Consider the following 14934-nt stretch of genomic DNA (forward strand, 5'->3'; position numbering starts at 1 on the left):
AGAGCCTGCACGTTGGAGTTCAACCCGGTGGACGAGAGGGTAGCTTCCCTCCGCCTTCGGGTGGGGGGACGGGTCCTGACTGTGGTTCGCGCTTACGCGCCAAACGGCAGCTCAGAGTACCCACCTTTTTAGGATTCGCTCGAGGGAGTACCGTATTTTCCGCACTATAAGGCGCACCTAAAAACCACAATTTTTCTCAAAAGCTGACAGTGCGCCTTATAACCCGGTGCGCTTTATTACGATTCATTTTCATAAAGTTTCGGTCTCGCAACTTCGGTAAACAGCCGCCATCTTTTTTCCCGGTAGAACAGGAAGCACTTCTTCTTCTACGCAAGCAACCGCCAAGGAAAGCACCCGCCCCCATAGAACAGGAAGCGCTTCACCCGCCCCCGGAAGAAGAAGAAAAAACGCGCGGATATCACCGTACGTTTCATTTCCTGTTTACATCTGTAAAGACCACAAAATGGCTCCTACTAAGCGATCCGGTTCATAAAAAGACGCAATCTCTCCATCCGCACACGGATTACTACCGTATTTCACAGCTGATATTCCTGTGAACCGCACTGTGGAACGGGAGCACGTACGGTGAATATTCGCACCACAGGGAATGAGAAGTCATCCTTCACTGTGGTTCTAGCTTGCCATGCTAACTTCCACCCATGATGATATTCAAAAGGAAGACCTTGCCAAAAGAGACCTTTCCAGCCGGCGTCATCATAAAAGCTAACTCGAAGGGATGGATGGATGAAGAAAAGATGAGCGAGTGGTTAAGGGAAGTTTACGCGAAGAGGCCGGGTGGCTTTTTTCACACAGCTCCGAAGGCGAACACACCTTCACTAAGACGGGCAGATAGCGCCGGTCGACATACGCCAACATCTGCCAGTGGATCGTAAATGCCTGGGCAGATAGTTTCGGTCACAACTGTGGTCCGAGCTTTCCGGAAGGCAGGATTCACAGAACTGCTGCACAACAACAGCGACACTGAATCCGATGACTTCGACGAGGCGGAGCCGGCCATTTTTGGATCCCACGCTTGCGCAACTTTTCAATTCGGACACCGAAGACGAAGAATTCGAAGGATTTACGAATGAAGAATAACTTCAGAAGGTGAGCGCTATGTTTATTTTGTGTGTTGTGACATTAACGTTCGAGCAACATTATGTTGCTATTTATTGCTCTACACCATTTTGAATTTTACTATGTTTGTGATTGCACATTTGCGTACATTTTGGGACAGAGTTGTTAGAACGCTGGTTTTCAATATATTATTAAAGTTTGACTGAACTATCTGACTGTTTTTTTGACATTCACTTTAGCGCAGCGTTTTTTTGACATTCACTTTAGCGCAGCGTAGGCGCGGCTTATAGTCCGGGGCGGCTTATTGGTGGACAAAATTATGAAATATGTAATTCATAGAAGGTGCGGCTAATAATCCGGTGCGCCTTATAGTGCGGAAAATACGGTACTTGAGAGTGCTCCCCCGGGTGATTCCCTCGTTCTACTGGGGCACTTCAATGCTCATGTTGGCAGCGACAGTGAAACCTGGAGAGGCGTGATTGGGAAGAATGGCCGCCCGGATCTGAACCCGAGTGGTGTTTTGTTATTGGACTTTTGTGCCCGTCACGGTTTGTCCATAATGAACACCATGTTCGAACATAAGGGTGTCCATATGTGCACTTGGCACCAGGACACCCTAGGCCGCAGTTCCATGATCGACTTTGTAGTTGTGTCATCGGATTTGCGGCCTCATGTTTTGGACACTCGGGTGAAGAGAGGGGCGGAGCTTTCTACCGATCACCACCTGGTGGTGAGTTGGCTACGATGGTGGGGGAGGATGCCGGACAGACCTGGCAGGCCCAAAAGCATTGTGAGGGTTTGCTGGGAACGTCTGGCAGAGTCTCCTGTCAGAGAGAGTTTCAATTCCCACCTCCGGAAGAACTTTGAACATGTCACGAGGGAGGTGCTGAACATTGAGTCCGAGTGGACCATGTTCCGCGCCTCTATTGTTGAGGCAGCTGATTGGAGCTGTGGCCGCAAGGTAGTTGGTGCCTGTCGTGGCGGTAATCCTAGAACCCGTTGGTGGACACCGGCGGTGAGGGATGCCGTCAAGCTGAAGAAGGAGTCCTATCGGGTTCTTTTGGCTCATAGGACTCCTGAGGCAGCGGACAGGTACCGACAGGCCAAGCGGTGTGCGGCTTCAGCGGTTGCGGAGGCAAAAACTCGGACATGGGAGGAGTTCGGGGAAGCCATGGAAAACGACTTCCGGAGGGCTTCGAAGCGATTCTGGACCACCATCCGCCGCCTCAGGAAGGGGAAGCAGTGCACTATCAACACCGTGTATGGTGAGGATGGTGTTCTGCTGACCTCGACTGCGGATGTTGTGGATCGGTGGAGGGAATACTTCGAAGACCTCCTCAATCCCACCAACACGTCTTCCTATGAGGAAGCAGTGCCTGCGGAATCTGTGGTGGGCTCTTCTATTTCTGGGGCTGAGGTTGCTGAGGTAGTTAAAAAGCTCCTCGGTGGCAAGGCCCCGGGGGTGGATGAGATCCGCCCGGAGTTCCTTAAGGCTCTGGATGCTGTGGGGCTGTCTTGGTTGACAAGACTCTGCAGCATCGCGTGGACATCTGGGGCGGAACCTCTGGATTGGCAGACCGGGGTGGTGGTTCCTCTCTTTAAGAAGGGGAACCGGAGGGTGTGTTCTAACTATCGTGGGATCACACTCCTCAGCCTTCCCGGTAAGGTCTATTCAGGTGTACTGGAGAGGAGGCTACGCTGGATAGTCGAACCTCGGATTCAGGAGGAACAGTGTGGTTTTCGTCCTGGTCGTGGAACTGTGGACCAGCTCTATACTCTCGGCAGGGTCCTTGAGGGTGCATGAGAGTTTGCCCAACCAGTCTACATGTGCTTTGTGGACTTGGAGAAGGCATTCGACCGTGTCCCTCGGGAAGTCCTATGGGGAGTGCTCAGAGAGTATGGGGTATCGGACTGTCTGATTTTGGCGGTCCGCTCCCTATATGATCAGTGTCAGAGCTTGGTCCGCATTGCCGGCAGTAAGTCGGACACGTTTCCAGTGAGGGTTGGACTCCGCCAAGGCTGCCCTTTGTCACCGATTCTGTTCATAACTTTTATGGACAGAATTTCTAGGCGCAGTCAAGGCGTTGAGGGTATCTGGTTTGGTGGCTGCAGGATTAGGTCTCTGCTTTTTGCAGATGATGTGGTCCTGATGGCTTCATCTGGCCAGGATCTTCAGCTCTCGCTGGATCGGTTCGCAGCCGAGTGTGAAGCGACTGGGATGAGAATCAGCACCTCCAAGTCCGAGTCCATGGTTCTCGCCCGGAAAAGGGTGGAATGCCATCTTCGGGTTGGGGAGGAGACCCTGCCCCAAGTGGAGGAGTTCAAGTACCTCGGAGTCTTGTTCACGAGTGAGGGAAGAGTGGATCATGAGATCGACAGGCGGATCGGTGCGGCGTCTTCAGTAATGCGGACGCTGTATCAATCCGTTGTGATGAAGAAGGAGCTGAGCCGGAAGGCAAAGCTCTCAATTTACCGGTCGATCTACGTTCCCATCCTCACCTATGGCCATGAGCTTTGGGTTATGACCAAAAGGACAAGATCACAGGTACAAGCGGCCGAAATGAGTTTCCTCCGCCGGGTGGCAGGGCTCTCCCTTAGAGATAGGGTGAGAAGCTCTGTCATCCGGGGGGAGCTCAAAGTAAAGCCGCTGCTCCTCCACATCGAGAGGAGCCAGATGAGGTGGTTCGGGCATCTGGTCAGGATACCACCCGACCGCCTCCCTCGGGAGGTGTTTAGGGCACGTCCGACCGGTAGGAGGCCACGGGGAAGACCCAGGACACGTTGGGAAGACTATGTCTCCCGGCTGGCCTGGGAACGCCTCGGGGTCCCCCGGGAGGAGCTGGACGAAGTGGCTGGGGAGAGGGAAGTCTGGGCTTCCCTGCTTAGGCTGCTGCCCCCGCGAGCCGACCTCGGATAAGCGGAAGAAGATGGATGGATGGATGGATGGACAAAGGAAATAGTATTTACTCAATAATTAATTAATTTAATTTTCAGAGCATGCCGAGGGCCAATAAAAACTAATTGCCCTCCTAATTGGACAGTCCTACTATAAAATATAGTATTTTTGTTTCAGTACGTATTAGACAGCTGGGGAAAAGTGGTTCAAAATGGGTACCCAAAAAGCACCAGGTTTGATTCCTCTAAGAAGAAGGACTGATTTAGGCAGTTATTGAAATTATCATACTTCTTGTGATCACCCCTGTTGTTAGTTAAATGCATTAGAGGCTAAATGCAGAAATATTTAAAATATACTGTATCTTCATGTAGCAAAAAAGAAAGTTTATAGTGAATGCAGTCTGTGTACTGCTAAATAAAGATGAAAACGATTTTCAAGAAAGCACAATTGAATTGTATACTGCACACGAGAAGGTCAAACTGTTTCCATTTATGTTGATTCCTTGCACAAATTTGTAACAACAAAAACGAAAATATGTCAGGCACTGCAGTCTTGGTGGAGGGGATGGCAAAACAAACAAAAGCGAGTTCAGAGTAAAATAGTGTAGAGTGTGTGGGTACCAACCTTGAGATAGAATTTGGAGATATCAAACAGTCGTTTGCTGCATGCTTCAAAGCATTTATGCTCGGCTCTGACCCCATGGTGTTTGAGTGTTTTGGCGACTACCTCTTGCAACATCTGAGGGCACACACAATGTCACGGGGAAAATAGTAAAACGAAGAATCTACTTGTGGTAATTCCCTTATCGCCAAACGTCAACTCAGTTCACACAAAGTAGTATCAGCAAGACTTCCCTCTATAAAAAGATATGTCAAAATGGCTTAACTTCCTTGGGAAAGGATGTCCTTCCTCTCTTTAAAAGCACACTATGGGCTCTCACTGTTTTACTGATAGAGTCGCCAGCACACAAACATCCCAAAACAAATGGCCACCTTTAATCTCGTGACAACAGCTGATCTGAATAAACGCCATAAATTCCAGTGAAGGATCATCAAGTGTCCAACACAGACTTTTTAGGCTTTCAATCTACTGTCATGAATTAATCGCGGTCATTACTCCTGAATTGTACCAACTGGTCTCGTACACGTGCGCGCACTTGCACATTATTAGTATTTCTGCCAGCATTAATCTCCTGTTTGCATAATGTTCACACATCAAGGTCGGAATGCAGCTCGCGATGTGTGCACATGTAGTGAAGTGTAGTAAACATGCATTTGTTATACTGGGCGTGCATGTGCAGGTGATAATATAGTAAAGCTGTTAAGGTGTCACAGTGATAACATGCAAAACATACATCATTTATCTTTGCTTAAGCTATTCCACCATTCTCGTTTGGAGGATGGAATGTGGATGAATTTGTCTCCAGTGTGTGTTCATTTACGGATTTTATTCATGATAGTCTGCATAATGTTTACTTAGTCCTTTTAAAATGGTTCTCCTTAGAATGTAGATTTACAGCATACACATTGTGACAAACTTGTTTCCAAGGAAAATTTGGTATTTTGTTAAAAGTTTAACCAGAAATATAGTCAAAAGGTGTTGAAATAAGAACAAACATTGTATTTTGGTAGTTGTTAAATCACACACTTACCCTATTGTGTTTCTGGGAGCGCGACTCCTTGATACTTCGATCATTTGTCACCTCGTGATTACTTTTCTGCTCTGGTGCTTTATGCTTCTCAGCAAAAGACTGATTGATCAGACCTGGGAAAAAATTGGTACCAATAAAGCAATGCGACAATGACGTTACAAAAAGTAATTAAAAAAAAGCTATATGAATATTTGATCCAATGTGCTTGATCTTAGGCCTTATAAGTGGACAGACAATATTCTTGCTTTTGCAGCTAGAAAAAAACACTGTGCAAAAGTCTTAGACCACCATTAGATATATTGTTGTAGCAATATTTCAACTGAGTTTCTAAAAAATGTATTTATTTTTGACAGCCCTAACCTTAGAAAACACTAAATTACGATGCACAAAGGAACAGGAGGTTACTAACCAAAGGTGTGAACAACAATAACAAAGTAGAGATGTGAAGTGAAGTAAATTATATTTATATAGCGCTTTTTATCTAGAAACTCAAAGCGATTTACATAGTGAAAAAGATCCCTCTGATAAGAACTCCCTTGGTGCTCTGGGTGTATCTGAAAAACAGCCTCAGAAGCTTTGGTGTTGTGTTTGACCAGTCAATGTCTTTAGAGGCTCACTGTCGTCAACTGACCAAAAACTGTTTTTATCACCCAAAAATATCTCTAAAGGGAGAAATTTGTTGACAAAATCAGATCTCAAAATGATCATTCACACGTTCATCTCGTCTTGCATTGACTATTGTAAATCTGTTTTCATTTGTTTCAGCAAGTCAACGCTAAAGAGACTTCAGACTGTACAGAATGCGGCTGCCAGACTTTTGACCGGTGCACCCAGAAGTCAAGCTTCCAGTCAAATTCCGCATAGAGTTTATGATTTTAGTCCTGACTTTCCGTGCGTTGTATGACAGGGCCCTAAGTATATCGCTGTTGTGTTGTGTCCCTACACTTCGGTATTATGGCCAGGGTCTCCTAAAGATCCCAAAAACTAATTTTAAAACCCATGGAGACCTGGCATTCCAGGCTGTAGCCCCCAGACTCTGGAATGATTTGCACCAGTCCCTCCGTAAGATTGGCTGTGTTGACTCTTTTAACAAAACATTTGAAGACTTAACTTTTTAGTAAAGCTTTTATTATTTGACTTTTTGGCCCTGTTTACACTGCACACCAAATCTGATTTTTGTTTGCCCTAAATTGACACAGATCAAATTATTTTTTCCAGTCCAAATGCTCCAAAGAGCTTCAAATCTGATCTTTTCGCATCAGTTTCAGGCTACATAAGGAGGTAGTCCAAATCCGAATACTGGAGTCTGATAAAGACAACATTTTACTTGCAGCGTAAACAGTTAGCTGAAAAAAATCAGATTTTGAAAAAAAATCAGATTTGGGCCACTTTGGCCTGCACAGCCTTACATAGCCCTACACATTTTTTTCATCTTTAATCCTCTTTATGATGTTGCTCCTATTGTTTTAATTTAATTGTTGTTTTATTCACCTATGTTTTGTACAGCACTTTGTGATTTCTATCTGTGAAAAGCGCTTTAAAAATAAAATGTACTGATTTACATCTTGATACTCTTCTCAAAAAGGCAAATTACACCGAATCTAGCAACTTTTCTGGTCCCTTTTGACACTTTGGCGACTGACATGGCATGAGACTCTCAAAGTAGCTGTTTGCAACATATACACGCAGGTCGAGAGCGCTAACTATCCAAAGTGTTGTAATCATTATATCTCGCCCTCTTATGGCTTTTAGCACATAATGATGTACACTGCAACACGTGCATTAGCTTTGTGTGTTGTTAGCTAATGATTTGGTTAGTTAACTTTAGCCACCATTGAAAGTATCCATCCATCCATCCATTTTCTACCGCGTGTCCCTTTCGGGGTCGCGGGGGGTGCTGGAGACTATCTCAGCTGCATTCGGGCGGAAAGTGGGTTACACCCTGGACAAGTCGCCAGCTCATCGCATTCTATCATAACAACAATATGACTGCAAATTATTAAATACTTCTCAGGGACTGCTTTTGTTTATGACTGTGCTGCTTTTTTGTGTATGTGCATGCGCTACCTGCGTGTACGTGTGTACGAGACAGCAGTGAGTCACAAGCATAAATCCATCCATCTTCTTCCGCTTATCCGAGGTCGGGTCGCGGGGGCACAAGCATAAACGCCAAACAAATTCCTCAGGCCGACGAGAATTTTTTTTTCAATAGAATTGAATTGAAGTATTTATTTCAAACCTGCACAGTACAACACACATTTTTTTTTTTTTTTTTTACATTTTGGCAGAGACATTCATGCAAGGCTTGAAAATGGGTTGGATGAAGCAGATGCTTATAATATCCCAGCCCCTAATATGATTAGTAATAGTGAAAAATAGACATTTAAAAACAGATGTTTTGTTAATGTACAAATGGTAACATAAGCTAGCCGAGAGTGTTCTTGTTATGTGTTTTTGGTTTAAAAAAAAAAAGGAAAATTGTAACTTTGACAAATAGCAGGGACCTACGCTATCTAAAAAGCATCTAAAATCTCTTTATGACATTTTAAAAACAAGACAAAAAGAAGCGACAGATGAAAGTTCATTTGTATTACTAAACACATGCTTTTTATGTTTTTTGGTCACCTTTTGTATCTACCACAGCCTCCATAAAGTCATGATAAATTATGCAAATTAGAGGGTGATAACCCCCAAACTCCTCCACTGAAACCTATTTTTTTCTGTGGGAAACAGTAACCAAAGGAGACATATTTTAGAAAATTTACTTTTTTTTTTTCTTCTTTTTTTGAAATCGTTCCCAGTAATGTTTAGTGTTGATGCTGAAATTCTAGGGGTCTAACTACGGTATATTATAAATACCGCGGTATTTCAAAATCCAAATCATCACAATAATACTGTGAAGTGATACGGTATAAAATGAAAACTTGGTCAGTGTAGTTTTTTGCTCGTACTTTTGAATTGGCTGGTATGGAAGTAAACTCGATCTCCCAAAATGTCCTGCATAGCACGTGTGTGGGAGGTTGTAAAGAAGGGAGAAGGGGTTGTTTTTTCAGACATTTCCTTAAAGGGGAACTGCACTTTTTGGGAATTTTGCCTATCGTTCACAATCACTATAAGAGACAAAAGTTTTTTTTTGTTCTTTTTTTGTTGCATTCTAACATGTCAACAAAACTTCATTTATGTTCCGTAACCTGTTTTAACCAAACTGTAGCGACATTGTTATTATAAGAGCGAACACTGCGGAACTCTTTTTCTAGTTAACACATAGTCGTAAAAGCTAACTACAGCAAGAGATAAGCCAGCTTCTATGTCAGCACTAAATGCATTTGAGTCTGTAATGCACGACACAATGTGATAAGACACCAATCTATACTGACTTAAAAACAAGAACAATCATATTACGGTATCTGTAAAGTATTAGCCCACATTTCATGTGTTGTTTGTACACAGCTAGCCAAACAGCGAATGCTGTCTGTCCTGATGCATGCATGACGTGCTGCGTGTATCATGATCAATGTAAAGTGTGACTCACTCGATGGCCAGTTGTCGGTTTGGTCCAGCAGGCCGGGGACGTTTTTCCAGTTTATTTTGGTAAGCACTAGGGCTGGGCAATATGGTCGAAAACTATATCACGATTTAAAGTTTATTATATTGATTGATATCGATAATTTTTTATACTTTTTATGACTTATTTAAGTCTGCCAATAAATACAGTAAAACAAGTTCCAACTTACCAAGGGTACTATTTATCAGTGGAGAGTGTGTCTGGTAGCCAGGTAGACTGAACGTGGCTAAGGTAATAAAATAATAAATGTAGATTTGAATATAATTACAGATTTGAGACACTAGATAGCAGTAGTGTATAAGCTTTAGAACACTACTCAGTAGTTTGGGAAGCAACTAATTAAACCGACACATTGGAAGTGTTAGGATGTTGCCGCACTGTCTGCATTAAAACCAACAAAACTAAAAACAAGTTTCTGTTATTGAGTTGATACATCAAGATATTACAGTTTCTCTTCTCCTCCATGCAGAGAATCCATGGCAAGACAGAAAGACGGCGCAACCACACTGGTTATGAGAGTAGCATATGTGTGTGTGCGCGCTCCTTTAAGAATGACAGTGTGTCGGGTGAATGAAGTGAGTGGAAGAATTAGGAGAGCAAGCGGTAGCATGCAGTAGTGGTGACGATTGGCGAATGTGTCCAGTTGTATCCTGCAGAAATAAGAATAAAGCGACCAAATTGTCACGAATCGGCGGCCTTGTCATTCCAACCCGAAAGCACAGCTTAGCAGACCCATTGTTGGGTAAAATGAAGGGCCTTACCCCTGACGAAAATATCAGCCCCGAAGAGAACTTCTCCCCCGTGTGCCTCGATAACGGTCTGGGACAGGGTCGGGAGCCGAACAGCAGGAAAAGTGTAAATTATACTGTTACTTGATTGGCTGTTTGCGTGTCCCTCCCATTGCTTAGTGAATACTGTTAACTGATTGGCTGTCCCTTCCATTGCTCACTGACACGTCCTGTTTCCTGATTTCCCAAAGCGCAAGTAACTTTATGAAAAAATCTTGATTCATAATTTCTCCGACCAAAAATATAAATATATATAAAATATTTTATCAAACGAATTCTGTATTGATATCGATAGTGTCTATCGTGATATATATTGATATAGTATTATTGGCCCTGCTCTAGTAAGCACTCCATTTATGTTGAAATAGCATGGCTTGAAATTCCACATTTTGCAGCTTTGAGTCACTTTCACTTCGCTCTCTCTCTCTGCTCCAACGTCTCACTCTTCCTTAGTGCTAGCTTCTAAAAGCAGTAGTTCATCGTCCATATATTCAGATTCAAAAAGATAAGGTTGTGAATCCTCATTTGTCCAAAAATAGTCATCTTCGTTGTTAGTTACAAAATATGCCATGATTAGAAGACACACACGTCTTTGGTTATTCGGAAGTAGGATAACACAGTTGTTGCCAGAAGTCGGAAATGTGCTGCTATGGAAACGAAAATAAATTTGCTGAGGAATTAAATTGGCCGAGGAATTAAATGACCAAAATACAGTAAATATTGTACATATGTAACGTGTCTGTTACTACATTATATATATATACTTGCAGTGTGTATACAAAACAATGGAGGGTTTTAAAGTTGTTTTGAAAGCTACGAAGGTGACTCCCATTAGCTGCATCTTCCAAGCATTTTTTATCATCTTTGAACCCCCTCCCCCAAAAAAGACGTGTGTTTCTGTCTTTCATAGTGATTGTGAATGACAGGCAAAATTCCACAAAAAGTGCCTGTTCCTCTTTAAGTTTTCATTAAAATATATCCAAAATATTTTGAGTTATGTTGCTAACAGACAGCCAAACAAACCCTGGCGTAAACACAACCTCTTTGGTCTGCGTATTGCAAGGCAAAACCACTGCCTTCGTCTGGAGTGTTTCCAAGATGACACAAAAAGCTGGTCAGAGGTTGTGATGTTTTAACCCACCTTTTTTTAATAACATTGAATCAGGAAATGTGCCAGGCGGCAGCACGGGGAAAAAAAGGTTGGTGACATTGCACTGCAGGGAACACAAGTAATATGAGAAGCAACTAGATAAACGACCACCTGAAAATATATTTGATGCCAAGTCAGCCAAGCATCAATTTGTGAGGTACACCTACATGTGAAGTCCCAGTGTTCATGCACTCTCTCTAATGCAACTATTGGTAATACGCCTCCTTTGCTTTTAGATAAATGTATTGCTTTTCCGGTGACCTTGACTTCACACCAAAACAAGATATAGAAACAGCTAAAGCACGGTTTTTGTTGTGCTTGATGGCCTCTTGTAATATTGGCACAGGTGACAAATACTACATCTAAATAGCAGAAGTCATCAAGAAATGATCTCATATTACGCTACGAACATGACACTAGGGATGACACTCAAAACCGGTTTTCCCGGTTGTTCGATAAGAAAAGAACCGAGTCCTCGGACTCAAATCTCTTTTTAAGAACCGGTACCCGTTATCGAGACCACTATAGTACAGAAAAAGAGTTGGTTCTTTATTCGAATCCCTGGGAACGAATCCCGTCCTGACCAGAAATGCCCCGTGAGACATCACAAGAAATGACGTCACGTAACTCAGTCATTAGGCGCAGATAGCGAAAGCAGGAAAAACAATGTACCGGAAAAAGCGCTCCAAGGTGTAATAAAGTTCCAAACAAAAGGTATAATCCAATGAATAACTTTACTGAGAGATTTGAGCAGGGTACAAACACATGACGAACACTTTTACAAACAACCGGAAACATAGCAACCAGGCTAGCAACGCACCTCCTTTACGCCAGCTGTCGCAACGTTCTTAAAGCAACCGCAGCACATACATATATATACAACATATATGACATGATCTCCCTTTTTTAACTTTTGTTTTTCTTTCCTTGTAAACAAAACAAAATCACACTGTATATGTGTTGTCTGTCTAATTATAAATAATGCAGACAAGGCGTGTTGGCTGAGTTCTTGACGTTTACTTTCACAGCGTGCTCATAACATCATTCTTAGCTGCCGGGTGGTGACATGCAACAACACTTTTCGGGGCTACCGCGCATGCTCGTCACTCCCTTTGCATGCTGGGTAGTGTAGTTGTTATATTCCCTAGCTCATAACATCACATCTTTCCCCCTATAAAGAAATAATGTTAACTCAATAAAGTGTATTTCTTTTTTTAGCTTTAACTTTACATTTTTTAGGATTGTAACCACATTTGCAAACAACTTTTCTCTTCATAGAATTTTCTTTCAATAAAGAAATAAAGTGCAAAAATGTCAAAGCATCATAACAAACAGTTACCGGTATGTCAAATAGCAGCAGAAGTGCACTTTTTGGAGAGCTGTATTATTTTCAGTTTTGTGCCCTAGGGACTGATTTTATTTAACACTATATTATTATTTATACACCTATAGTGATCACAGAGACAGGTTGTTTTTGTGTTACTGTATATATTTGTTTTTCTGAAAAATCCCACTTAATATACTTTGGGTAACAACAGTCAGTATTTATTTATTTTTTTTTATTTTTTTAGGGGGGTAACAGTCAATATTTATTTACTTATTAGACTTTATTTACTTCTTATATAATTAAAGTGAGCTTTTGTTAAACCAAATATTGTGTTTGTTTTTTTCCATGTACAACAACCTATCTGGACTCGATAAGAGAATCGGTTCGATAAGAGGATTCGATAATAGGCTCAAACTTGATAATTTCTTATCAAACATCATCCCTACATGACACTACTACAAATAAGGTATCGAAATTGCTGGATTGGAAGACGTGGGTCTGGAGCAAAAACTGGTGGGAGAGACAGAGAAAGATGTTTTGAAGAAATTTTTGGACAGAGAATAGAAAGAAATTTTTGGAATGTCCCGTAATTTATTCTGTGGATTGATGAAAAGAGTTTTAAGTTCGATGGAAAGAGTTTTAAGTTCAAAGTAAAAGACTTCTTGCCCGCTTCAGATGGCGGTTGCTAACTTCAAACTTGCTATTTGTTGTCCGTGATACAGAGTTATTGCTAACCAGTCTGGATTATACAAATGCAGCTTTAAAAGGTTTGTGTACACTTCTTTCTTTGCCTTGTAATATTACTGCTTCATTATCTTACACTCACTTGTCAGGAGTCCAGATGAAGCCGCGGTATCATACATTTTTTCACTTCCTTTTTAAACAAATCTCGGTTTCTTTTTTTCTCCCATCAATGCACTTCAAAATGCTACGTTCTTCTAATTTGTGTACTTTTACTGTATTCCAATTGTTGCCTTTGTTTTTATTGAATGGGATCTGTTTCCCAGTTAAAACCCACGCGGTCAGAATGGCGCATGTGCGATACAAAGTGCCCCCTGCGGCGACACACATCTGGTTTTCAATCGCATAATCCAAGTGTGTTAGTTCGACTTTTCAAAAACCGAACACGATCAAAGTAAGTTGTTTCCATGGGTTGTAGGATGCTTATTTAGAGCCAAACTATCTGAGAAATCGGACTAATTTGGTGAATGGACACGTACTGATTGTTTTACATTTGTTACACTGCATGTTTATACTGTCAGTATAAAGACACTTAACTGAAAGTATATCAGAAAATATATATCTATATCTATACTTGTTTGTAGAAATAATATGATAAACATCTGTGCTTTATATTTGTGTTCAATTACAGTAAATGTGTTTATCCTAAACATTATTGCCACTTCATTTTACACACTATAACATTAAGTCTCTTTTGGGGGGACATATACTCCAATAATATTGTACCGTGAGCTTAATACAGTGATAATAGAGATTTTGATACGGTTACATCCCTATAAAATTCTGTCTTGTACTGTATATAGTTGTAAATTGCTTTACAATCGCGCACTTTTCATAGTGCATCTTACGCATTAACACAATCTTATCTGCAGCAACGTTAGTGTAACTGCTGTACTAAAGAAAGATCAAGCTATATGGGCGATGTGTTCTGACATTGTTTAGTTTGTTCTGTATCAACTGCTCAGTTGTCATTGTGCTGGCTGATGTTTCTGCGCAATGATGAAAACAACTTTAGTTAATGCTTAGTTCATTTGTTTTTACCTGAAGAAGTCCGTCGAGCAGCTGAGGAAGAGGAAATGGAAGACGAGGCAGAATGAGATCTGCCAGCATGTTGTCGTAGAGACCTGATGGCAGGGTGTGTCCCACTACTGCCACTGCTCTGAGAACAGAGGGACTCACTGCTCTCTGACTTCACCAGCCTGCATTATTTAGGCGAATGGGTTAGAACTCACGAAAACAATAAAAGGATTTTATCAACTCCTCCAACCATCAATTTGTTTCCGTACCGCTTGCGTGGATAACCATCTGTGTCCCGGCACCTGCGTTTGAGTCGGGCTACATCAGCGTTTTGCAAAGTTTCCCCATCGGGCACACTTCCTGGTTCTGACATCACAGCTGGTGAAGGGGCGGGGCTGAGTGCAAAAGGAAGGGCAGATGGTTCCTTGCAGCAGGTGGTTTGAGTCTCGTAGCGAACGAGACGGGACTGGAGCCGTACAAAAGCTTGGTCCCGATCTAAGGACTGCCGGCTATCCAGGCAGTATCTATTTAACAAAATATAAAAGGCGTGTAATGAGAATAATCTCAGCAGAAACTCACACAAGAATTCAAGGTGGTCGACACTTACTCTATGCCGTGGTAATTTGACACTGAAGCCTTTCGGAAAGACATCTGACTGACCCTTCTAGGAGAGAAGTCTGGTGACAACTGTAACACATTAGGGCTAAAGGAAAAAAGGAAAC

At 42.3% G+C, this 14934-nt stretch overlaps 1 protein-coding gene across 1 annotated transcript in view; it reads right to left on the reverse strand.

Annotated features, from left to right (window-relative positions):
- Positions 1-14934, reverse strand: part of mtbp (MDM2 binding protein) — a 65537-nt gene that overhangs the window by 2209 nt on the left and 48394 nt on the right. The window contains exons 17-21 of the mRNA XM_061951382.1: positions 14820-14915; positions 14482-14736; positions 14237-14394; positions 5625-5737; positions 4598-4711 (exon numbers count right to left, since the gene is read on the reverse strand). Of these exons, the coding sequence (XP_061807366.1) occupies positions 4598-4711; positions 5625-5737; positions 14237-14394; positions 14482-14736; positions 14820-14915 (736 nt within the window). The remainder of the gene's footprint in view (positions 1-4597; positions 4712-5624; positions 5738-14236; positions 14395-14481; positions 14737-14819; positions 14916-14934) is intronic.

This window comes from Nerophis lumbriciformis, linkage group LG04, assembly GCF_033978685.3.
Source record: "Nerophis lumbriciformis linkage group LG04, RoL_Nlum_v2.1, whole genome shotgun sequence".
Lineage (NCBI taxonomy): Eukaryota > Metazoa > Chordata > Actinopteri > Syngnathiformes > Syngnathidae > Nerophis > Nerophis lumbriciformis.